This window comes from Urtica dioica, chromosome 9, assembly GCF_054948205.1.
Source record: "Urtica dioica subsp. dioica isolate 48M chromosome 9, U.dioica_male_clone48M_v1_H2, whole genome shotgun sequence".
Taxonomy (NCBI): Eukaryota; Viridiplantae; Streptophyta; class Magnoliopsida; order Rosales; family Urticaceae; genus Urtica; species Urtica dioica.
The window spans coordinates 18,117,640-18,143,198 of record NC_142764.1 but is presented as its reverse complement, the minus strand read 5'-3'; the positions used below and the strand labels follow the sequence as shown (position 1 = coordinate 18,143,198).

At 40.3% G+C, this 25,559-nt stretch overlaps 2 protein-coding genes and 1 pseudogene across 4 annotated transcripts; 1 reads left to right on the top strand and 2 right to left on the bottom strand.

Moving 5' to 3' along the window:
* Positions 1-666: 666 nt before the first annotated feature.
* LOC149385431 (putative yippee-like protein Os10g0369500) lies at positions 667-1,640 on the bottom strand. The gene is made up of 3 exons (XM_089626991.1): positions 1,219-1,640; positions 1,033-1,141; positions 667-914 (listed from the first exon to the last, which is right to left on the bottom strand). Exons 1-3 carry the CDS (start codon positions 1,359-1,361, stop codon positions 834-836), a joined length of 333 nt encoding a protein of 110 aa, XP_089483117.1. The 5' UTR covers positions 1,362-1,640; the 3' UTR covers positions 667-833.
* Positions 1,641-1,685: 45 nt separating this feature from the next.
* On the top strand, positions 1,686-3,160 carry LOC149385430 (uncharacterized; annotated as a pseudogene).
* A 4,739-nt stretch (positions 3,161-7,899) lies between these two features.
* Positions 7,900-11,579, bottom strand: RABA5A (RAB GTPase homolog A5A). Of its 3 annotated transcripts, XM_089626988.1 has the most exons (5): positions 11,299-11,579; positions 10,994-11,041; positions 9,808-9,881; positions 9,066-9,495; positions 7,900-8,484 (listed from the first exon to the last, which is right to left on the bottom strand). In XM_089626988.1, exons 4-5 carry the CDS (start codon positions 9,403-9,405, stop codon positions 8,162-8,164), a joined length of 663 nt encoding a protein of 220 aa, XP_089483114.1. In that variant the 5' UTR covers positions 9,406-9,495; positions 9,808-9,881; positions 10,994-11,041; positions 11,299-11,579; the 3' UTR covers positions 7,900-8,161. The 3 variants fall into 3 exon arrangements, with proteins under 3 accessions (XP_089483114.1, XP_089483116.1, XP_089483115.1); XM_089626990.1 differs by lacking the exons at positions 10,994-11,041; positions 11,299-11,579 and adding an exon at positions 10,432-10,554; XM_089626989.1 differs by lacking the exons at positions 10,994-11,041; positions 11,299-11,579 and adding an exon at positions 10,095-10,338.
* Between the last annotated feature and the right edge of the window lie 13,980 nt (positions 11,580-25,559).

Here is a 25,559-nt window from a genome sequence, read left to right as displayed (position 1 = left end):
TATGCAATAGAATAGGTGATTTAATCTCTTCTCTTCCATACAAATTTAAGCACTCCATCACCAACTGGATCACAAAGCAAAGATAGACATGGGTTCTTTGCTAAGGTGTTGAACGTGTGGTCATTTTGACTCTTATCCAATACATCATTTATTGCACTCTTCTCATCATAATAATAAAATCGTTGGCATTTTTACCGAGTACACCAAAATCATATATCTTTACTTTACCTCTTTTTTATAATGGTTTATATTATTTATATTCAATATAAATCACTTCAAATAGAACAATATCAAATATAACCTTGAGTATTTGTATCACCTCGTCTTTAAAGTTTTTAGTAAAATATCATAATATTAGGTATGACATATCATTATTTGTTATTTTCATAAACAAGTGCGGAGTCACATGGGGACAAGAGGGCTAATGTCCCCTTGAATTTTTTGTTTTAGCTTAAATTTATATGTTTTTTTTTTTAAAAAAATTGCCCCTTCAATTGTTTTTTCAAATGCTAAATTCCTAGTTCCGCCACGGCTCATTCTAACATTCTTAATTGTAAATTTTATGTTTATGTTTAACTCTTTTACTTTCTATATACTCGTTGGTGTATCTTTGGATAAGTTTTTTAACCGTCACCAAAACATATAAACACGAAATTAAAAAAAAAAAAAAAAAAAAAAAGAGTTTGGCAGAATGTTCTCAAGGCAAATTCATGAGTTCCAAAATGACTTGTTCTTCAACAGAAATCCAATTCTTCAAACCAAATTGCAGTGATATATATTTCTCCACGCCTAATCTAGATTTACATAAACTCTCGTTCCGCCACGTGGCAGTGTCACCAGCCCTTCAAGAGCCGTTCCTTCTCCAGAATGTAGAGCCCTTCCTTATACTTTTGGCTCGCTTCATACGCTCTCTCCTAAACTCAAAAAATAAAAAATAAAAAATAAAAAATTGTTAGCAATGTGTATCACTAGCAACATCTCTATTTAAAAAAAAAAAAAAAAAACCAACGATGAATTAGAAGAAGAACTAACGTATCGCCAGCCGAGAATCTGTTGGCAAGAGCTGCAATAGATGTCGTTGACGGTGTGCAAGCCCGTGATGAGCTGGCGCTCTTCGCTGGGACCCACCGACACGTTCGCGCTGAAGCGATTGAGAGGAATGAATTAGTTAGCGATGCGATCGAGAGAGAGAGAGAGAGAGAGAGAGAGAGAGAGTACACGAGGGTGAAGAGGTAGGCTTGGCCGAATCGGCCTTGGAAGTCTGTGGAAATGAGGTCGTCGATGGAAGCAGAGTCGACGTTGCAGAGCTTACACTTGAACACCTTGGCTCCGCTCACACTCGCCACGAACAGCCTTCCCATCTTCTTTTTCTTCTTCTTCTTCTCTTCGGCCCTAATTTGAACGCCCCGATTTCTGTTTCCGATTTGCTGTTTTCGATTTTGATCACGATTTCATCGTGCTTTCTCTTTGCTCTTATAACAGACTACTGACGTGTCGCGGAAAACGAGTGATTCTCTGTCGTTTCATCTTTCATTCATATATTCCAACTTTAATTCACCGAGAAGTAACACAAAAAAAATAAAAATTTGAGTGTCATACAGCAGTATGTTCTCGCGATGATTCGATACATTTAAATACTAATAAATTAGGCATATATGACTGATATATTTTAATAATAATAAATTATGATTGTATATATAATATATGTGATAGAGTTAGAGTGTACTATTTTTAATGATTTTATTTCTTGAAATATCTAATGATTTCAGCATCTTGAGAATTTTATTAATATTTAGAGTCCTTTTGTAATTTAATAAACAAATAATTAGCTGTTTAGCCATCTAAAACACTAGCAATTTGGTTTTAGCCAACCTTTCGTTAATTTTTCATAAATAGCCTTCTTGCTTACGTGGCAGCTTATTAATTGAATTAGTTTTACCTTTTTGTCCTTACGCTATTTTAATTATGCATTTTTTTTTAAAAAAAATCGAATTAAATATTGAAACCGAAAAGGGAAGTTTTCAAATTTGAAATTTGAATTTTGAGCAGATTTTGAAAGATATCAACCATTAATTGTTATGTATTTGGAAATTTTCAATATTGACTTTAGGTAATTAGTTTCTATTTTTGTTGCAATTCATTAGGTAATTAATTTCGAATTAATTCTTCATTCATTGATATTATTTTGTCTTCCATATTCATAATTTCCAGAATTTTCGTGCTCAAAATATTTTCAGAATTTTTCAGTTTATTTACATGATTAACTGTAAATAGGCTTTGTATTTACAGTGAATATACTGTAAATAAGCTTCGTTTTTACATGAATATACTGTAAATTGGCTATCTATTTACACGAATATACTGTAAATTGACTATCTATTTACACGAACATACTGTAAATAGGCTATCTATTTACACGAACATACTGTATTTAAAAAAAAAAAACCAGCGTATCCAGGCTCTGGTTTTCATAGCCTTCCCTTGCATTGGCCCTCTCTCTCGAAGGGCCTCAGATGCGCCGAAGAGAATAAACCCAGTTTCAGTTTCGACTCTGAGCAGTTTTTCTCGCTCCTCCGCGGCCTCGCCGAAGAGGGTCTCCTCCGAAAAAGCGACAGAGCCGCCATTGTCTTCCCCGGCGGCCTCAAGAACCCTCGCGCCTACGGTCCCCACACCGTGGTTGACCAGTCAACGCCGAGAGATGAGACTTTCGACCTCGTCTACGCCGGGAACTTGGCCCGGGACGCCGAGCTCGCGGGCCGCCTCGCGAAGAAGCCCGGCGGCATCGTCGCGTTCCCGCTCAACCAAGACGACCATCGTGGCCATGAAGAGGATCGGAGGAGAAGAATCAGCGGCGAAAGGACGGTCCGAGCGCAGGCTTCTCGTCCACAGCGCGCCCGAGGAGGCGTTGGAGGGGATCGAAGAGCCTCTGCTCGAGCCGCCGAGGCAAGGCTCGACGAGGGAGATCAAGTTTCTCCCGGAGCTTCTGGAGAGAGAGAGGGGCTGTTTTTTTTTTCTTCGCAGAGAGGTTCGCGTGCAGGGAAGTGAAACCCTAGAAATGCAGGCATTAATGGGGTAGGATAAAATGATCTTAATGACATTAATGGGCGGTTATATCAGAATATTTTGTATTAAATGTTTTATTTTCAGCATGTTAATGGGCGGGAACGGTTGGAGGTTATTTTGGTATTTTTATCTATGTAAATAATTTGGGCTGGCTATTAACACGAAATTAACCAAATGTTGGCTAAATCCAAATCTGTCTAAATATGGGTGACTATTTAGCTATATTACCTTTTAATAAATTTTCAAGATTATTACATGACACTGACAATTTTATAATTTATTAAACTTTCAGAGTTATTTTCATATTTATTTAGAATGACATATGTGTAATCTTTTAACGTTGAAAGGGCATTATGATTATTGTAAAATGAAATCTTTTAACGTTGAAAGGGCATTATGATTATTGTAGAATGAATAGTAAAATGAGTCTTGGATTATGTCCTCTCCTTTGTATATATATATATATATATATATATATATATATATATATATATATATATATATATATAATATCTTATGCTGGCGTTGGCGTTGGCGTCGGAGGTCGAGGTTCGGTTTTGTCTCTGATAAACCTGGCTTGGCGGGAGGTACCGCGACTCCCGCTCCCGCCAATCCCGGAGTCCCGTCCCGTTCATTCGTTAATGAACGGGACGGTAGCGGGACTACCGCCTAACGGGTTTCGGACCCCGTTTGGCGTAAAAAAAATAAAAAAATAAAAAAAAATGATTTAAATGAATTTAAATAATTATATAAAAGGACTTAATTGAAAAGATTTTAAAGTAAATAGGTGGAAAAAAATAATAAAGAAGAATGTGAACCAATCCCAGTAATTAAATAAAATGATGTAATTGAAAGGATTTTAAACTAAGTGGGTAGAAAAAACATAATAAAGAAGAATGTGAAATTAAAAATGGGCCTCCTAAAAAACCTCACCGACCCCTTAAAAGGTGCGACGGCGAAGAAAGAGAGCACTCATTTCCTCGTTAATTATTTGAACATTTATCCCGGACAAGGGCTGTGATATCCCTTAGTTATACAAGTTAGTCTAACCATTTATGTTTACATTTGCGAAATCAACTTCAAAATCGTCAAGAATATCGAAGCATATGAATGTTTCTTGTGCTCGATTTCTATGTTGAATCCAATCCTTACCACACGCCAATGCTTCGACCATCTCCGGTTTCAAGCTACATCTTCTATCGTCGATGATGCGCGCGGCCCGCGCCACTAAAAGCCGCCTCAGATGACACGGTTGAAACAGAGATGGTGAGGATGTCTTGTGCCATAGATGACAAGACCGGGAACCTCCTCGCATTCTGTCTCCACCAAACCAATAGGTCGATGGCTTCGTCATCCGTCCTGACCCAATCGTTCCGATCGTACTCTTGGATTTCCAGATGTGACCGTGCGTCGGTTGCGCTCGACCTCGTCTGACTTGTCACAGCTTCTTGTTGTTGAGGCGATGGGCTGTAAGCGGGCGCGTTGACGAAGACATTCGTGTTTTGGTGTCTTCTCGGATACCGCGTCTGTGATTGAGATGGTTGTGCTCGATATTGCGGTAGGATTTTCGCCTCGTATACCTTGAAAAGATAAAAAAAAAAAAAGCTTGCACGATCCTCGCGAGATCAAGTGAAATGTAATCTTAGTCCTCGAAATGGTTTCGAATGTACTTAAGAAATTTTTTTAAACCACCAATTTTACATCGGCAGTCTAAAATGGCTCCAAAACCATATAGTAATGGAACCTTTCCAGCCCCCCAATATTTTAAAAACTTGGCTGTCATTGCTTGAATAGAATCTTGAAAAATTGTTTCGTTTTTATATTTATCAAGATGCACAACAATTGCGGTCATAGTATGAAGACCGAGAAAAGAAGTAGGAGTCTAAACAGCAGAGAGATAACAAGTTTCTTTGTAAAAAATGTCGAGAAAAGAAACAAATGATTCAGCCATCCTAATATCATATTCGGATATAGCGTTTTCTTCATGTTCGCTGTTAATGTAAGAAACAATAACATCGACGTAATGCTCGGATAAGAAGTTGGTCAACATGAGAAAGGTAGAATTCTACCTAATTTTGTTATCTATGTGAAAGGTGCGCTCTCGGAGACCGTTTACTCTAAGGCATCTCTTAAGCTCATCTACTCTAGAGGTTGAACTATTTATCCAACTAATGTAATTCCTAATCTTGTTGATCGAATGGTCATAACTAGCAGCTCCGGCTTGAACTATGAGGTTTATGATATGGGTAGCACAACGTTGATGCAAAAGGGTATCGTCAACATTAAGTTTCTCCTTTAACTCTCTAATCATGGCGTTGTTGCTTGTGGCATTATCTAAGGTTACAGATATAATCATATTGGTCAAACCTCACTCAGCTATAACACTAACTATGATGTCTAAGATGTTTTCACCAGTGTGAGAACCTTCTATCCTCCTAAAGGCTATGATACGTTTGTTTAGGTTCCAATCGTCGTCTATATTATGCATTACAACGCTCATGAAATCCATCTTAGATTGACCAGTCCAGATATCCGAGGTTAAGGCTACGCTATACCTACCAGATGATATTGTTTGTTTCATTTGTTCCTTTTCTCCTAAAAACCATTTTAGGATATCGAATCTCAAGGCTTTTCTAGACATTATTTGAACGTTTGGAATTATAGAAATCATGAATCTAACGAAGCCTTGAGATTCGATATGACTAAAATATTGATCGGTGGAAACAAAATATTCTACTAAATCACGTCTAAAGCTTACAGGATCGATGTGACTTACCTGGCTTGACGAGGCTCCAGATTGATTCCCCTGGCACTGCCTGTGATGACTCCACAATAGCGACGTCTCGACTCTTGTGTTGTGAGCGCTGAAGATTTTGCCACAACTGTGACATTTTCCTGCTTTTTCGCCATTCGCAATCACCTCTTCAAATAAAGTCCACACAACGGACCTTGCACGACGTCGTGGTGGTTGTTGTTGTTGAGGTGGTTGTTGTTGTTGTTGAGCACCTACATGTTGTTGTTCTTGTCGTGCTCGTCGTTGTCGTCGTTGTTGTGTCTCCTCTTGTTGTTCACGTTGTCGAGGTCGTGGAACTTGACTTCGACGTTGAGGTGGTGGTGGTGGTAGGTCTTCTTCCTCCTCCTCATCCTCCTCTTTTTCATTTGGGTTTTGGGTTTCATCGTCATCTTCTTCTTCATTTAGATTTTGGGATTCACGATAATGTTGCTCTAATACTTGAAATTCTTGAAAAGCCACTTTGGATGGCGGAATTTGAGCTTGATAAGCTTGTTCGGGATCCATTTGAGGGTAATATGGCATTTGGGTGTTTGGAATTTCGGTGAATTCCGAATTGTTGAAAGTAGGAGCAACATAATTTGGATCGAAAAAGTATTGGGTGGTTGGGTTGGGGGCGTTTTGAGACAAGTGCAACTAATTTTCTTCAAAACGGTGTATTCGTTCACCTTGGAAAGCTCTTCCCCTTCGACCTCCTCGGTTGTGGGATGAGGATGCCATGAAAAATTGAAAGCGTTAGAGAGAATTTGAGATTAAAATCGAGAGAGATTGAGAGAATTTGAGATTGAAATTGAGAGAATTTGAGAGAGTTTGAAGGAAATGTGTGAAGAAAAGTATTTATAGATTTTAAAAATAAGTGGGAAAAAAAAAATTAAAAAATGCTCGAAATAGCCACCAACGGCTATATTATAACGTTTAAAAAAAACGGCTATTTTTTTCGGCCGTTGGATCTTTGATCCAACGGCCAGAGTTAAAAAAAAAAAAAAAAATTGTCGCCGGGACTAACGGGAGTCCCGGTCCCGTTAGTCCCAGTAACGGGACTTCCGTCCCGTACCATTATCAGTAACGGGAGTCCCGCTCCCGTTATTGTGCCTAACGGTAGCGGGGATTCCGTCCCGTCCCGCTACCGTTAGGCCAGGTTTAGTCTCTGAGATGGAATCTAATTCCAAAAGAGCTATTGACTTGGTTTTGAACGACTGTCCCTCCTGATCGTATCTCTCAGCTTCTTCTTACTGATTTGGTTACTGCTCCATGAGGGCTAATAAAATTCTTCAGTTCCTTAAAAAAAAAAAAAAAAAAAAAAAAAAAAAATTCATGTTTATTTGTTAATTATTTACAAGATAGCTATGATTTTAAGGTTTTTAGCAAAATATACAAAGTTGTCTATAAATATATATCATGCATATAAATTTATTTATATACTGCACTTACCTTTTTTTTATCTTTTCTTTTTAAATAGACTATTTTGTTAATTGTAGACAAACCTTTGCTATTTTTATAAATTTATTAGTTTTAATTGACTATTTTAACAATATCCTTAAAATATTAAAATAGTAGTCTTATTCCTAAAATTTACCATTTTATCTTGATGAATGAAATAGGGTCAACTTATCCATTTTGTTTGTTCAAGGAGTACTACTATCAATTGCTCTTATCATGAAATGTTTTGTTTAACACTCGATTAGAGTTTGCTCTCGTAATTAGTTCATGTTATTTCCACATATTTTGGGTTGTACAAAGTCTAAAACAGCCTTAAATGGTTAAAAATATATGTGATTTTCCTATTTTCTTTTATATAAATGTTACAAAAAGTTTAGTATAATAAAAGCGGCTAGGTGGAGCTGGTCTATTAAGAAAGAAACATTAAGAGCTGTTTCTGCTCTCCATAGACTGACTTCTAAATCCCAGCAAAGCGTCATGGACAAAAAAATAAAAATAAAAAAATTCAGACCCCGCTGTAGTATATTAAGTTAAATAAATTCTTGTAAAAGAGGAAGCAATACATCAAACGGGCAGAAATAAAAGATTTTTATACATGACAGAGGGATAAAAAACTGAACGAAGTATAACATAACTTTCTCAGTACTCCTTCACGTCATTTACATTTTTCTACTACAACTTTCTCTTCTACAACATCATTCACCCCAAGAAAAAGGGGTAAAAAGAAGGTAAGGAAAAAAACAAAGAATTGAAATTGGATTAACATTTGTATCAAATCCCAGATATCAGGTCACATAAGGAAGCAATGTGGCAAAAGAGACGTGTTAGACCAAAGCAAAAGATTTGAATTTGTGATTTTTTTTTTCCTTAGTATGAGCAACACCAACCTTTTCTAGGTTGAGGCTCTGCGTCGCCTGGCAGAACGACCACGGTTTTTCCCATCCACGTGGGATCTTGTTTCTTGAGCTCCTGCGATATCATCACTTTGCGGCTCAAAATGCTGTATATCTCTCTCACGACCGTCTGGAACGCCGCCGCCACGTTGGACGAAGCGAGAGCCGACGTTTCCATGAAGAACAGTCCCTGTGCCTGCGCCAACGCTTTGCCTTCGTCCGTGGTGACCTCTCGGGCGTCTTTCAGATCCGACTTGTTGCCAATGAGAATCGTGACCACGTTCATGTCCGAATGAGCTGTTGAATATGTATGCGGATTAATTCCATTTTTAAAGATATTTATGTTTAGGAAATAGCAAGTATTGTTCATAATATATATATATATATATATATATATATATATATATATATATATATATATATGCCTATCCCATCAGTCCATTTTTCACATATTTTAGCATGCAAAAATCATAAGCTGTCATGGTTTGATAAATTTTTTTAAACAAATTAAAAAATCGAAAGAGTTGGTTCATAGGATACATTGGTATCAATCATAAGCTACGGGTCATAAACCCCAAGGGGTTGGTCAAATGTTAAGGGAGATTTTTGGGAGCTTATAAGTCCCTAGTTCGATTCCCATTGGAAACCAATAATTGGGGCCACTAGGTAGTTCCCCGGATGATAATGTCAAGGCTCTTGGATTTTAGTCGGGTTTAACCCGGATATCACGGTTATAAAAAATATATTAAGCTAAGGGTCATATATTTTATATTGAAAAACGCTGGAAGAAAAGATGAATTTCAACAACACTAAAGGATTCCGTTTGATATCTTCCCTAAAGGTATTTTGAGGGAAAAAAAGGGTGGTAAGACTCTTACTGTGAAGTTCGTTAAGCCATCTTGGGATGCTATCGAATGTCTGACGCCTGCTTATATCATATACCACAAGAGCTCCCACGGCGCCTCTATAATACGCAGACGTAACAGCCCTGAACCGCTCTTGGCCCGCAGTGTCCCATATCTGTGCTTTGATTTCCTTTCCATTGATATCCATCTTCTGCGTTTGGAACTCAACTCCGATAGTGGATTTGGAATTTGGGTAAAACTCGTCCCTCGCAAATCTCGCTAGCAAGTTTGATTTTCCGACGGCCGAGTCGCCGATTAGAACAATCTTGAAAAGATAGTCCTCAGTTCTCTCTTCCTCGGAATGGAACGCCATGGTAAGCCTTCAGAGAGATGGCACTCGATAGGACCATATTAGTAAAGCGCAGCCATTTGGATTTTGGGTCTTCCAGGACTACTATTTGACCTACAAATAAGTCCAACATTACCATTATCAAAGGACGGACACGAAATTATGCACAAATAAGGTAAACACACTACGAACTGTGAAGCCATATTTAGAACTATGTATTGGGCTCCGCTTTCAGCTTCCTGAGAAGACTTTTATCTGGTGGCTGTCTGTGTATGGGTCACATATTTACATTCCATATTTAGATTCCAGCTACTTGAATTCTAATATCACACATTTACAGTGGCCAAGCAGTAAAAAGCGCATGTGGGGATTTGTTGTTTACATTGCATGCATAATGAAAAATACTCAGAGAGAAGTAGGTCGTACCTTGTTCCCTATTTATCCAAATTTCGGTCTGTTCCCTGGCTTTCCCTACAGATCACTGCTTCTGGGACAAAACTCTGGGGATGAACAATATGTGTTAGACAACCTCTTGCAGCAAATTACATTGCATTGTTTGCGTACTGACACAGCTCGAGATTTTACTTTAGCCATCAATCGGAAGCCTTCACTCAAAATTATAAAGCTAAACAAGAAAAAGAGCCCAGATTTCAAAATTTCCTACATCACCTAATCTAACTACTTAAAATTACACAAACAAAGAAATACTTCACCGGATAAGAAACTGAGCTTGTGTAATGTACATCAGGCTTTGGAAAAACAAATGGGACTGAGTAGTCAAAGTCCTCTTTACTAACTTCCGACTTTAATGAAGCTTTGACACATCTTTTTAGGCTATAAAAAATCTTAACTTCATCTAAAGAGTCAAGAGAATAAGTTAGGGCGTAAGCTGATGAGTCATTTTCTTGCATTACGCCATTATTGAAATGTTGTCAAGGCTGGCAATAATTGAGGACCCTACATTAGTGATTTAATAGCAACAGCAAGATAAGAATGAAGAATTGTTGGTGTTATGCACAGCAGAATCCTATTTATCCTATCAACTCTTACCCGGAAAAGAGCTCTATGCCAGTGATGATCTACCTGAAGCTACAGAAATCAATCTGAAACTCATCCCCAAGTTATCTTAAGGACAACATAAATCTCTAATATCCACTGGCATTTTGCCTTACCGATTTCATGGTCGACTAAAGTTAACCTCATAGTATAATGCTATTCTTTAAAGCCAATCAGGGAATAGATTCTAATTAAACCAAATTCAGAAGCGATTCTCCAAAGGAGCCTAGGAAAAGAAGAAAGTTCTTATTCTGCCTCAACACCGATATAAACATCAAGGCTCAAGGAATCTAATATAGAACATGCTCGCATTTCTACATATAAATCCCACTTTTAAGACCCATCATTACTTAAAAGTTTCACATCTCCGAAATATCCTTCATTACCTTTTACTCAAGAATACTACAAAGGAAAAAAAAAAAATTACTGGCAGATACAAGATAGTGTCAAGTGTCAACGAGTAAATATCTCGCCGACATTGAAAGAGCAAAATGACAAAACCAGCACAAAAATCCAGAAATATATGTTTTCTTTCTTCCCAAAAATATCGCGATACCTCATTTCGTGCACAACACTAGATCATTCACTTCAACTTGATTAAACCCTGCCACAAACAAACAAAAATCATTCAGAATTCCTAATATCCACAGAATTTACCAAAATGAAAATGAAAATCCCAGTCATGTACAATAAACCTAAAGGCTTAAATCTCCAAATAAAATTCTGACAGAAAATAATCGAGATCCAAAATTCACAATGGTTACGAATATAATCGAAATAGCCAATTCATAATCGAAGGAAAAAGAACAAGAAGTTGTCATTGATAACCATTCAGAGAGAGAGAGAGAGAGAGAGAGTAACCGCGCGATGTTGATCGGAAAGGAATGGACGGTGGAAATCGAAGGTCAACGGAGAGAGAGATGGGCGTGGACCTTTGGGTTTGAGAGAGTAAACGGAGAAATTAATCAATGGAGATAAGAAGGGTTCGGAGAGAGACACAGACTCACCGGACAAAAATAAAAGAAAAATCAGAGGATCAAAACGAAACCAAAACAAACGAGCGAAATGGCTCTTTCCGTAAATATACCAAGAACGCCGAGGGCTTTACCGTCTTCTTACAGTGTTTTTTTAAGTGAAAAAAGACTACGTTGCGAATAAAAAAAATGTTATTATTGGAGGAAGAACTGGCTGGGACGAGTGAATCTGATCGATAAAAATAGGCACTAGGGGGTCTCTGAGGCTTCACATGTTAGTGATCAATGATTAGTGTACTAATTAAGATATTTTTTTTTCTCGTGAAATATCATATGATTATGATGCGTATGCAGAGAAAAAGTCCAAACTACTCATATGGTGTGGTCGAGCTACCAAAATAATATAGATCTCGTACGGAGATCAAATATGAAATTAACAATGCAACGTGTGTTTTTTGGCCGATCCATGTGACATGTTATAATTCGGACGCCCTTTTGTTTATTCTTATTCACACATTTAGCATAAACCGGGATTGCTCTGAAGATTTGCATAGTACATTACATTAAACACCAACTTGTAAATCTCTCTTTTGAAACCAACTTGTAAATCTCTCTTTTAAAAAGAAAAACTTATAATTGACAAGTACATCTATCCATTCAACTATTCAAATGTGTAAATAAAAAGCACTCCAAGGACATGTCGTTCTATTTATGCATACAAATTGTTAAAATTGTTGTAAAAAAATGGTTTTAAATTGAATTTAATAGTCCTATTTGTAGCAATCATTCGAGTACCACATACACATAAAAACAAGGGATTTAACCCGGTTACAATTCCTCGTAGAAAAATGATATAAGGGTTTGTTACGGGATAAATTAGTCAGACTCCGAGCTGGCTAGTCGGACTACCGAGCAGCGAGAAGAATCCAGCACCGAGCTCAGGTTAAGTAAACCCAAGGGCCATCCATTGAAAAGGAACGAACCGTTCATAAGTTAAGAACGAAACCCACCGATCAGAACTTCGAAGAGAATAGAACAACGTGGGTCAAAGACTAGTCAAAACTAATAGAAAACATGTTTCAAGCTCTAAAACGCACACCTTGACGGTTCAGGAACCACACGAGGAGCATTAACCGCCCACCTCAGAGAGAGGCGAAAGGCAGTTACCCATAACCGTCCAGAACGTGGGATTGATCACCCCACGTTCCTCTGAATAACCGTCAAAGACACGACCAGACGAGTATAAATAGAGGCAGCAGCACAGAACGAAGCACGGACTTTTTTCACACACTTTCTTTCACTTGAAATCTCTAGAAAACACTGCTCTCTTGTATTTGATTCGTCTGTATAAAGAGAAAGTCTCGCCTAAATCACCTCTGTACTCGGAGGCTTCGTACTCGGAGTCTGTGTATTTTCGTGAGATATTGTTGTACTAATTTTACAGGTCAACAGTTGGCGCTAGAAGGAGGGGGGACCAGCTGAAGAATATGGCTAGTTCGTCCGCACCCGTGAACGCTGTCTCTAACCGGGAGACGGAGATAGAGCACCATAACCGCACCCTGCCTCTCACCTCGGAAGAAATAGCTGAACTCCTTCCGGAACCCAGCCTCGAAGAACAATTCAGACAGATGCAAGAGCGTCTCTCAGTTTTAGAGGCAAATAACAGGGATTTGAAGAGAAGGTTGCAGGCAAAAAGGGTCACACTGCGAAGCGCGATAGTGATCCCAGATGAAGAGCCCTCGCACCGATCAGGGAAAGAACCCATCGGACAAGATCCGCAGGTTAAGAAACCTCGGAAACATGCCAGAGATCGGTATGAGAGGATGGAAGATGTTTCTGAGTCCGAGAAGGAGCAGTACAGTCAGGAAAAGATTCCTGATCGGTACTAGCCCAGCATGGACAAAGGACATTCAAGCACTTTCAGGCACAGCTTAGAAAGCTCGGAGACCGAAGACAGTGCAAGCACCAACAAAACAAATCTTAGAAGATTGGAACGTCGGATTGAAGAGGTAGCTCTAGGTCAGAAGGAGTCTGTTCCAAAGGTCGGAGAAGCTATCTCCCCTTTCACGGCCCGCGTGTTAGAACACCCGTTGCCTGATCGGTTTAGGATGCCAAGCATCCCAGTATACGATGGAAAGACCGACCCGGGAGACCATATAGACACCTTTTCCTCTTGGATGCTGCTGCAAGGAGCCGGACCAGAAGTTATGTGCAGAGCTTTCTCTATCACTCTAACTGGCTCAGCCAAAAGATGGTACAGAAAATTAAAGCCAAACTCCATAGGATCCTGGAAACAGCTATCTAGAAAATTCATGGAACAGTTTGTCGGCTCCAGCTCAGGGAAAACTCCCAAAGAAAGACTGCTGGCGGTAAGGCAAGCCCATGACGAGTCTCTAAAAGATTTTACTAATCGCTATTCGGAGCAAGCACTTCAAGTTGACGATCTGAACGAAGACTTTAAGCTCTTCGGGATCTCCTCCGGCGTCCGAACAGAATCAGAATTCTGGTGGTCTCTTCAGAAGACTAGTCAAAGGGACTACAACGATTTCCTGAAGAGAGCTCAGAAATATATCAACGCGGAGGAAGCAAGGCTGGCGGCAAGAAAAGCAAAGCCGCCGAAGAGCTACCGAGAAGAGCATAGGGAACGACATTCTGAGGACAACCGCCCACCGAAGAAGAGCCGGTCAGGAGCAGGACCTCTGAAACCTTTTTCCAGTAAGTTCGATAAATATCATAAGCTCAATGCCCCGATAGAGGAGATATTTAGTCTTACACAGGACAAAGAAGATTTCCCTAAGCCTAGGCCGATCAAGAAAGATATCTCAAGGAGAGATAAAACAAAATATTGCGCTTTCCACGCTGACATCGGTCACCGCACTGCCGACTGTTTCAACCTCAAAGAAGCCATAGAAGCTCTAATCCGAAGAGGAGCGTTGAAGAAATTCAAGGCCGAGCAAGGGGAGCAAGAGGAACAGAAAGGTGAGGCATATGCCGAAATCTCACTCATAGTCGGAGGACCACATGTGGGAGGAACTTCAAGGAGCTCTCAAAAGAGCTATGTAAGGGAAGCCTACGCGGGACCACGGCAGATCTTGTTTACAGTCGAACAGAGGCCTAACAAGATAGCCAAATCTAGCTCGGAGCCAATTACCTTTACAGCAGAAGATGCTCGGTGGGTGATGTACCCTCACAACGATCCATTGGTCATTTCGGCTCTAATCGGCAACAGGAATATACACCGAATTTTGGTAGACACTGGAAGTGCCGTTGACGTGCTCTATGAAGACACGTTCCATAAGATGGGTCTTAAGCAAGACGCGTTGGCTCCTTCCCTTGAAAATCTCTATGGCTTCACGGGAGATTCAATCCAGCCCAAAGGATTAGTCTCACTCCCAATAACTGTGGGAGAAAACCCGAGGAGTAAAACCACCAACACAACATGGATAGTGGTCCCCGGAAAATCTTCGTTCAATGCGATCATTGGCAGGCCGACCTTGCAGTCCCTCGGGGCCGTCGCGTCGGTGGAATATTTGAAGATGAAGTTCCCTACCGAGCACGGGGTAGGTGAAGTAGTCGGAACTCAGGCTATCGCAAGGAGCTGCTATGCGAATTATCTCAAAGAGAGTCAGGACAAAGATGTCCACAAGGTTATGATGATCGATTCGGATTTTGACCCACGCCTCCCGAGCCGAGAAGAAATTGGCCCAGGAGACGAAGTCGAGGAAGTCGCCCCAGATCCAAAGCAACCTGAGAAGAAGCTCAAGATTGGAAAATATCTTGAATCAGGTACCAAAAGTAACTTAATTACTCTCCTATCTAATAGCTTAGATATCTTTGCCTGGTCACAGTCCGACATGACGGGGATAGATCCCCAAATAGCATGTCATAGGTTAAATATAGATCCTAAAGAAAAACCTATCAGACAAAAAAGAAGGGCTTTAAACTCCGAAAGGTATACTGCTCTAAAAGAAGAAGTAGACAAACTGATTTCTAACGGATCAATAAAAGAAACTAAATATCCTAAATGGGTAGCCAACCCCGTCCTGGTCAGGAAACCTAACGGGAAATGGAGAACTTGTGTGGATTTTACAGATCTGAACAAGGCTTGCCCAAAGGATAGTTTTCCTATGCCAAGAATTGATCAGTTAGTAGACGCCACGGCAGGTCATGAAATCCTAAGTTTTATGGATGCCTACTCTGGCTACAATCAAATCCCTATGTATGGTCCCGACCAGGACCACACGGCATTCATAACTGATCGGGGGCTATACTGTTACACGGTAATGCCTTTCGGGTTAAAAAATGCTGGAGCAACATATCAAAGATTAGTAAATCGAATGTTCGCTGAATTACTCGGGATCACGATGGAAGCATACATCGATGACTTTTTAGTTAAAAGCCGAAAAATAGTTGAACATACGAATGATCTTAGAAGATCATTCGAACTTTTAAGGCAATATCGCATGAAACTAAACCCTCTAAAATGTACGTTTGGTGTCTCTGCAGGAAAATTCTTAGGTTTCATCGTTCATGAACGAGGCATTGAAGTGAATCCGGAAAAGATCACAGCCCTATGGAACATGAGACCACCTCGGAACATCAAAGAAGTACAAAAACTGACAGGATGCATAGCTGCATTAAGTCGCTTTATCTCTCGGTCTACCGACCGAAATATTCATTTCTTCAATATACTCAGAGGCTCCAAGGAATTTGAATGGACCAAGCAGTGCGACGAAAGCTTCGAATCCCTAAAGGAACACTTGGCATGGCCTCCGACTTTAAGGAAAGTGCAGGAAGGAGAGCCCCTGGAGATCTACCTAGCCGTCTCGGAACATGCAGTAAGCTCAGCGCTGATCAAGAATGAGGGAAAACACCAGGTCCCGGTCTATTATACTTCGCGGCGCCTTAACGAGGCGGAAGGAAGATACCCGGAACTCGAAAAGCTAGCTTTCGCCCTCATCACTGCTTCTCGGAAGCTAAAACACTACTTCCTTGCACATCCGATTACGGTCCTCACCAATTTCCCACTGCGCCAGGTGCTGCAAAAGCCTGACGTATCCGGAAGGCTAATGAAATGGTCAATTGAGTTGACACAATATGACATACACTTCAGCCCCCGACCAGCAATTAAAGGACAAGCAGTCGCTGACTTCATTGCAGAGTTCACATACAGGCCAGTCGAATTCCCGATTTGGGACATGTATGTAGACGGAGTAGTCAACGAAAAGGGGTCCGGGGTCGGAATTGCGCTATCCAGTCCAGCAGGAGACAAGGTAAAATTCGCTTTAAAATTCGATTTTAATACTTCGAACAATGAAGCTAAATACGAAGCTATGATACATGGGCTGCAAATAGCAAAAGATTTAGAAATCAAAAAGCTCAAAGTATATTCGGATTCTCAGTTAATTGTTAATCAAATGAAATGTGAATTTCAGGCAAAAGGCAAAAAGATGTCGCTATATGCCGAGAAAGCTAAAAACTTAGCAAACGAATTCGAACTTTGCGAGATCACCCAAGTCCCAAGAGCCATGAACGTAGAGGCCGACGCATTAGCAAAGCACGCCACTCAAGGATCAGACTCGGAGTCAATCCCAGTGATCAAAATAGGGCAGCCCAGCATCGAGCAAGCCACCCATGTGCTTCATATCGAGCAACGAAAGTCTTGGCAAACTCCGATCAGGGAATACTTACAGCAGGGAACTCTACCCAAAGACAAAAACGAGGCTAGAAGTTTGAAGTTCAGAGCTGCCCGATATTTCCTCGAAGGTCAGAATCTCTACAAAAGGGGATTTTCCCAAGCTCTACTCAAGTGCCTAGATGAAGACGAAGTCGAGTACGCTCTCAAAGAAGTCCATGAAGGGATATGCGGAAGTCACATCGGATGCGAAGCATTGGCGCAAAAGATCATCCGACAAGGACTCTACTGGCCGTCATTAAAGGCCGATGCTCGGCACATGACGCAAAGATGCGTCAAGTGTCAAAAGTTCTCAAACATCCCGAGACTTCCACCTAATCCACTCATCACCCTCTCATGCCCGATCCCATTCGCAGAATGGGGAATAGACCTAATCGGAGTTTTGCCAACAGGCCGAGGAGGATGCAGGTATGCAATTGTAGCCATCGACTATTTTTCAAAATGGGTTGAAGCCGAACCCTTAAATAAAATAACGGCCCATGCAATTGAGAAATTTGTATGGAAAAATATCATTACCCGGTTTGGAATACCAGTCAAAATTGTATCCGACCACGGAACCCGGTTCGACTGTGATTCCTTCAAAGGTTTTTGTGAAAAATACGGCATTAACAAAGTTTTTTCCACTCCAGTCAGACCACAGTCCAACGGATTGGTGGAGGCCGTCAACAAAACAATAAAACACGGCCTAAAAACGAAGTTAGACGAGCAGAAGTCAGAGTGGGTAGATATGCTCCAAGAAGTCCTTTGGTCATACAGAACCACCGAGCACTCCGCAACTGGCGAAACGCCTTTCTCCCTCGCATACGGTTCCGACGCGGCCATACCGACCGACGTCTTGATACCGACAATGAGAAGAGAAAATTACTCAACAAAGGTAAACAACGACATGCTTGAAATTAGTCCAGACCTGTTAGAAGAAAAAAGAGAAAACGCCAGATTAAGAAATCTAGCTAACCAACAAAAGGTTTCTCGGTATTTCAACAGGAAAGTCCGACCAAGATCATTCAGAGTCGGCGACAAAGTCCTCAGAAGAGTTTTTCTCCACACCAAAATCCACCAGGAAGGAGCCTTCAACGTAAACTGGGAAGGACCCTACATCATCCGAGAAGACTTCGGAAACGGGGCCTACCGGCTACAACAGTTAAGCGGCGATATGGAGAAAAATCCCTGGAATGCTGAGCACCTTCGCCAATTTTACGTTTAAGTTGTTTATTCGTTAAAAATTCAAAAAGCGGCTTGGTCGCATGTATCGCGTTTACAATTTCGAAAAGCGGCTTGGTCGCATGAATTATGTTTACAATTTCGAAAAGCGGCTTGGTCGCACGTACTTATAAATTCAAGTAATTTTCTATCTTTCGATCTTCTACTCGGAATTTCGAGTAATCACGTGCTTATAATTTCAAGTAATTGTTCGTCTTTCATTCTTCTGCTCGGAATTACTTATGTGGTCAGAGAATCGCATTATGTATTATTTATCACGTTATGTGTTAATTATCTTTCATTTCAACAAAGTGAACTGGGCGGCTAGATAACTAACAAACAGTTTTTTAGAAAATATACCTAGTAATACTTTACTTTGCCGAAATTTTGAAACTTAAGTGAATTTACACAAAATATAGATCCGACCAAGGATCATTTGTTCAAATCCCGAAAGGGAAAAACGAAAATTACATAATAAAGATCCGACCTCGGATCAATTGTTCAAAACCCAAGCGGGTTAGCAGAAATCAAAAAAATAAAACAACAACAAATATAAATTCTACTCCTGGTCGCCTTCTTCGCTGGCCCTTGACTCCGAGTCGTGATCGAGATCCGTCGCATCCAGAGTAGGATTCTTCGGACCAAGAAGCCGAACAGCCTCGGTCATTCCAGCGGTATAGAGATCATCGCGCATATCACGATAATCGTCGGAAGCTTTGTACTCTTCCACCGCCGCTAAACGAGCAGCCTCAAGGTCTTCTCGGAACTTCCGGGTTAGCTCAGACCTAACCTTGGCTGTCTCATCCCTGGCAGCATCTCTCTCCTTGAGGAATCGATCATTCCTTTGTCTCAGGGAAGTGAGCTCGGAGCCTAGCAGTCCGACGAGACCGGTCATACTGACAAAACTCTGCAACGAGCAAATGGTCAGCCTCAATGAGCTATCAAAAAGGGGAAAAGGTGCCGACTAGACAAGTAAAAACTTACCGAAATCGCCGAATCGGTGGCCTGGTTAAGCCTCTCCAAAGGCTCGAACCTGAGAACCTCCTGAACCTTCTCGGCAGGGAAACGCTCGCGGAGAAAAGTGACAACCGGAGCCAAAGGATCAGAGGCAGAAGAAAGCTCGGCCAGGCTCTTAACCGGAGAGGAGCTCAGAGGCTCCGAAACCTTCGAAATAGACGAGGCCGCCCGCTTGCCAGCAGCCGAAGCCTTAGAAGCCTAGGCACGTTTCGGATTGGGAGGGATCAGCTCGGGAGCGGATTTCTTTTTCGCCATCTGGGCAATCTCTGTTAAGAAACACAAATGAAAATGAGAGGAGACTGAAACATATGCAAGTTGATAAAGGGCAAGTAAAATACTTACTTGAATAAGGGTAATAATAATATTGGTCGAGCAGGTCCGGGTCCGATAACAAAAACGTCGACCGATCAGCCTCTGAAAGATCAAAAATTTCCGAGTGAAGTGGTCGCTCCTCCTCGGAGTATTGCGGAAGGGAACCTGGAACCAAACATAAAACATATAAGAACCCAGAACAAAAGCCTGGCTCAGATTATCAAACAAGAATTCTGGACCAAAATCACACCCAATTCCGAGAACGAAGCCCTTATGGGGCACCTTTCATAAGAAGCATTCCCTTCAACCCAAAAGAAATGATCTTTCCAATTTTTCTGGCTGGTCGGCAGGCGAGTAACCACCTTAGACTGATCGTCATTGGCCCGAGCATAATAGTAACCATGCTGCCCTGGGGCCGACTTAAACGAGTAGTATTGCGAAAAATCTTGCAAAGTGACAGGGCGATCATAAATTTTCGCCCACAGCACGGCCATCCCGACGAAGATCTTATACACATTGGGGACGAGCTGGGTAGGAGAACAACCCAGGTCGGAAACGAACTGGGAAATGAGAGGATGCATTGGCAACCCTCCGATCACGTTCAAAATAGCCCTATTGAACGCAATCTTTCCGACAGGAGGCTGATCGGCTCTCTCGTGTTCCAAAGGTGCCGAGAGGATAATTCCATCAGCTATCTCAAATTCCTCCCTCAACCCTTGTATATATTTCTCGGTAACCCGAGAAGTCCAAACCTTGGCCGAAAACTGGCCCTCTTTCCGTTCAAAGACCAGGGCCTCTTCCTCTTCCTCTGGAAGATCAACCCCAAAGGTCCTCCCACTTGGACCCGGAATACCTTGAGAGCAGCCCTCTCCTCGGTCTTGCGAAAGAGAAAGGCTCGTCGTATCACGAGATTCCGACCCGCTCTCCCTCGAAGAAGCGGACGAAGACGATATCTCCACGACCATGGTGTCCCTACACGACAGGGAAGACGAGTCAAAAACCTTTTTCTCGTTATCAACCCCCTCGGACTCAGGATTGGGAGGCACGCATGATTCATCATATGCCATTACAGGACGGTCCCATCCGATCTCTGGGACATGATACCACACGGGACTCCTGAGGAAAGGAAACTTGGACCCATCCAACAAAGTAACACTATCGGGATCAGGTTCCGATCGCCGAACGACGCGAGGATCAAAGCTTAGATCAGGACGCGCAAGTCCTCCCATAGTCCTAATGAAGTTGAGAAACTAAGATTCCTAAAGTCCGAAGGGTCCGAATACGATAAATAAAGAAGATACCGATCGCCGAACAACGATCTCAAAACAAAAGGAATGTATCAAAACGATGATAAAAAGACCTTACCCGCGAGATTGAAGATCGGAAGATCCGAGCAAAAACGAAAAAGCCAAAAGCACAATCTGAATAAGCAGATCAAGCCGAGAACGCTCTAAGAATAGAATTTAGAAGAAAAAGCGAAATGAAGTCAAAAGTTGAGAAAAGGCCTTATATAAAGACCTCACGAACGGCGAGGATTAAGCTTGTTCAGGAAGCCAAACACATCTGACCGTCGAAGTAAAAGACGCTACGGTTCAGAAAGGCCAGATGACAAACGACGTCGTCCTGTAAAAAGAAAAGAAAAAGAGCAAAAGAATGAAGAATTCTACTCGGATCATCCCGAGACGAGTAAGCAAAGATGAACACGGTCACGAAGCAAACCGAAATAGTTCCTTACCATTTTTGCTAAAGAAAAAACTAAGAAACTGGAGGGCAGCTGTTACGGGATAAATTAGTCAGACTCCGAGCTGGCTAGTCGGACTACCGAGCAGCGAGAAGAATCCAGCACCGAGCTCAGGTTAAGTAAACCCAAGGGCCATCCATTGAAAAGGAACGAACCGTTCATAAGTTAAGAACGAAACCCACCGATCAGAACTTCGAAGAGAAGAGAAGAACGTGGGTCAAAGACTAGTCAAAACTAATAGAAAACATGTTTCAAGCTCTAAAACGCACACCTTGACGGTTCAGGAACCACACGAGGAGCATTAACCGCCCACCTCAGAGAGAGGCGAAAGGCAGTTACCCATAACCGTCCAGAACGTGGGATTGATCACCCCACGTTCCTCTGAATAACCGTCAAAGACACGACCAGACGAGTATAAATAGAGGCAGCAGCACAGAACGAAGCACGGACTTTTTTCACACACTTTCTTTCACTTGAAATCTCTAGAAAACACTGCTCTCTTGTATTTGATTCGTCTGTATAAAGAGAAAGTCTCGCCTAAATCACCTCTGTACTCGGAGGCTTCGTACTCGGAGTCTGTGTATTTTCGTGAGATATTGTTGTACTAATTTTACAGGTCAACAATACGTGTTTTTCATTCAATTTTTTTTTTAAATGATTGATTTTATTAACTACAATTATAAACTCCTTAAATTTTTCTACGAATAAAGTAAAGAGGAGAACCCAAAATCATAGAAGCTAAGGCCCATAACTTTCTTAATTGGTAGGTATTGGTTAGTATTGCATATCCACGTTGATTGCAACTTCAGATATAATGAATAAAATCTCTCTCTCTCTCTCTCTCTCTCTACTTTGGCGATGACGACACGATCAAAGCATATGCGAGTCGTCTATGGAAGGGGAGTTCGGGTGCAGGACAACGACATGCATGGTGGTAGATTGGCAACGCGGTGGTGTTTAGGAATACCTGTTAATAATCGATAATTGTTGCATGTGTGATGGTGGTGGAATTAAGGGAACTACATATTTGTTCTTCATTTTTTTTTTTTTTTTGCCTTTTTATGCCTATAATACACATTAACGATTATTTACAACTATAACTGTCATATGTTATGCAGAATATAATAATTGAATGTAACAGTTAATAGGGATACGAACAAATAACACACATTATTTATGCTAATAATTGCTAATAGTCGGTAATGGCATATACGAACAAAAAATACTTATGGATCTGAAAAATGTGAGGGAGAGAGTGCTATAGAGATGAGGGAGAGGTACTGGTGGAGCAGTGGCAAAATGAGGTCGCGATTGGCGAAATCTAAGAGAGAGATCGAGTGAAGTAAAGGAAACGTTCAGCGAAGAAATTGTCCGGTTTGGCATTGTATCCCTCTGTATGAGCAGATATTATCTCTTAGTGATGGTCTTAGTAGTTGTAACTTTGTGTGGAATCATAGAGATTGTAACCAAGTGGCTCATGGTTTGGTCAAATGGGCTCTATATTCTACTGTTTTTGGTTTTTGTAATCTGGGAAACATCTTATCCTCTGTGAAAGATGTGATTGTAAGGGATACTGTTATGGAATGAATTTGGGGTGCTCTGGTTTGGAGGCCCCTCAGTTTCTTCAAAAAAAAAAAAAAGAAGTAAAGGAAATGAGGAAAAAAAAAATAATGAAAAAATAAGTTCTTAAAGGCCAACTATAATTTTATCAAGCTTTCCCCGTGGCAAGAATTGATGCTTATTTTATACAAGGATATCCTTATGTGGGTTGAAGGACTCTTAAGAGAACAAATAATGCACTCAGCTAGGTCATTAAGAGCTTATCCCACAAAAAAAAAAAAGATGATGTTCGGCCTTCTTGAAAGTTTAAGGACTAATATTCCTCATTTTTAGAGATTTTTTAAGTTTTGGGAGAGAGAGAGAGAAATAAAAGTTCAAGGGTTTGAGCCAAGATTCGAAATGCTGTTTTCGACGCCGTTTCGAGCTTCTTTATCTACGAAAAACTGATACGCCGATGAAAAATCGAACGGAAAAAAGAAGAAAAAGATAAATGATATGCCGTTTTCAAATAACATTTTCGATGGAAAACCAACACGCCGATGAAAAAACGAACGGAAATAATATTGCAGAATATAATAAAAATAGATATAATTTTACATATGTATTATTTAATCTTCATTTTATTTATTTTCCTTTTTGTTTAAAAATTCAAAATGATTGAAAATAAATAAATATATAAGAATTAAAACACTTAAATTATAAATACAAAATAAAGTATTCAAGGGCAGTTAAATACACTTAAATTTGTTCAATAAAACATTTTCTACAGACAAGTTCAATAATAATGCTATATGCATATAATTATGGTATTGTTATTGATATTTTTGTAATCATAAATTGAATACATGACATATTTACATATAAGGTTGACGTAGTGGTTTTTGTTTTTTTTTAACTACAATAATACATATTGAAAAACTACTTATATTTTTGGGCCAATAATACATATAAGGGCCACGTGGGCTTTTCTTTTATTTGCTTCAATTGTTTTTAACCACCTGATACGGCACCTGCCGCTTTTAAAAAAAAAAAAACAAAGAAAAAAAATGAAACGCAGAGATGGTGGGATACACGACCGCGGATATTTTGAACCTTAATGCGTTCTTTCTCTCTCTCTCTCTCTCTCTCTCCGTCTTCATCTTCGAATGAAATATAACAACACTCCATTGAAGAGACATTCACGATTTGCAAATTTCGAAATTTATTGTGAGACGGTAAACACTGTTCATCTTCTTCTCCAATAAAATACAGACTCAAAACATGCTTCAACGAATATTGTAAACTCATTTCTTTTTCCCGATATGTCGTTTCGTTGATTTTCGAACTACATCCAACGACGAAACGACAAACTATATTAATTATCGTCGGCCGTTTATGCTCCGACAGCAGCTTTACAGGCGAAAGTCGGGATTTTTACCGGCATTTAAAACCTTGGTTTGAACTAAACATCTATTCGCTACACAATGGACGTGACATTTGCTTATTATACAGAGCTAGCAAGCCTATTGAAATCGAGTCATCTATATTCATTGTACTCAAATGCGATAGATCATAGAATAACAACATCAATATCGTAAATCAACGGCGCACCATTAAAATATATACACAATATCACAAGTCAGAATAACTTACTATTCACATATTATTTATTCTATTTTCATCCTGTAACATCACGATACCTCAATCCTATTTTCCCAACATCACCTTTCTCTCTCTTTCTCTCCCTATTTATATATCTCTCCCCAACTTCTCATGTTCAATTAGTTTTTTTATCTGACACTAAAAAATAATAATGTTTTGCATTTTTTGTTTTCCCAACATCACCTCTCTCTCTCTCTCTCTCTCTCTCTCTCTCTCTCTCTCTCTCTCTCTCTCTCTCTCTGTAGCTCACACTTCGCAATCTCCGTTTATGTTTAGGCTACGCAACAGAAGGTGGACATAAACAGCTTCGAGTACAAGAAAATTACTCGGCCAAAAGAAGGTGGCTAGTGTGTGTGTGTGTGTATATATATATATATAAGAGTTGTATAAAAAATAATGTGTATTGTGTTTTTTAGATTTATTAAAAAAATGCGAAGTTGAGCTCTTTATATATGTCTAGCGAAATAACTATTAGATGTTATCGAGCAATGAGAGCGTCACTTGAAATCCTTTGTGTGTTGCTTGTTCAAGCAGGTGCGGACTCAGGCTCTAGGCTCGAGCATCCAGGCCTATTGACTCTTGTAGGCGAACTCGAGGGACATGTGCATTATGGTGAACCCAAGGCACGACATTGCGAGCTCTCACGTGCCAATTCTCACTATGTGCATCAAATATTTTTTAGTTGTACTCCCTTGAACAAAGAATGACATTATTTTGTACGAACGATTGTTTAGCCAACACGTGTGTCCTTTGCAACTATAAATGCTGTTAATATACAGAGGTGCGAAGTCTATCATTTCCGTTCATGAATGTGTACAATCTTCTATATATAAACCACGCTGCATTCGTGACTCCTAAGTTGAAGCTCCATATCTCCCTCGTAAACACATTTTTCAAGAAATTGTTCTTACCCTACATTTGAATTTCGCTAAGTGTTGGTGCAGACTGAATACAAGTTTGTCTTATCCTACGATATTATTGT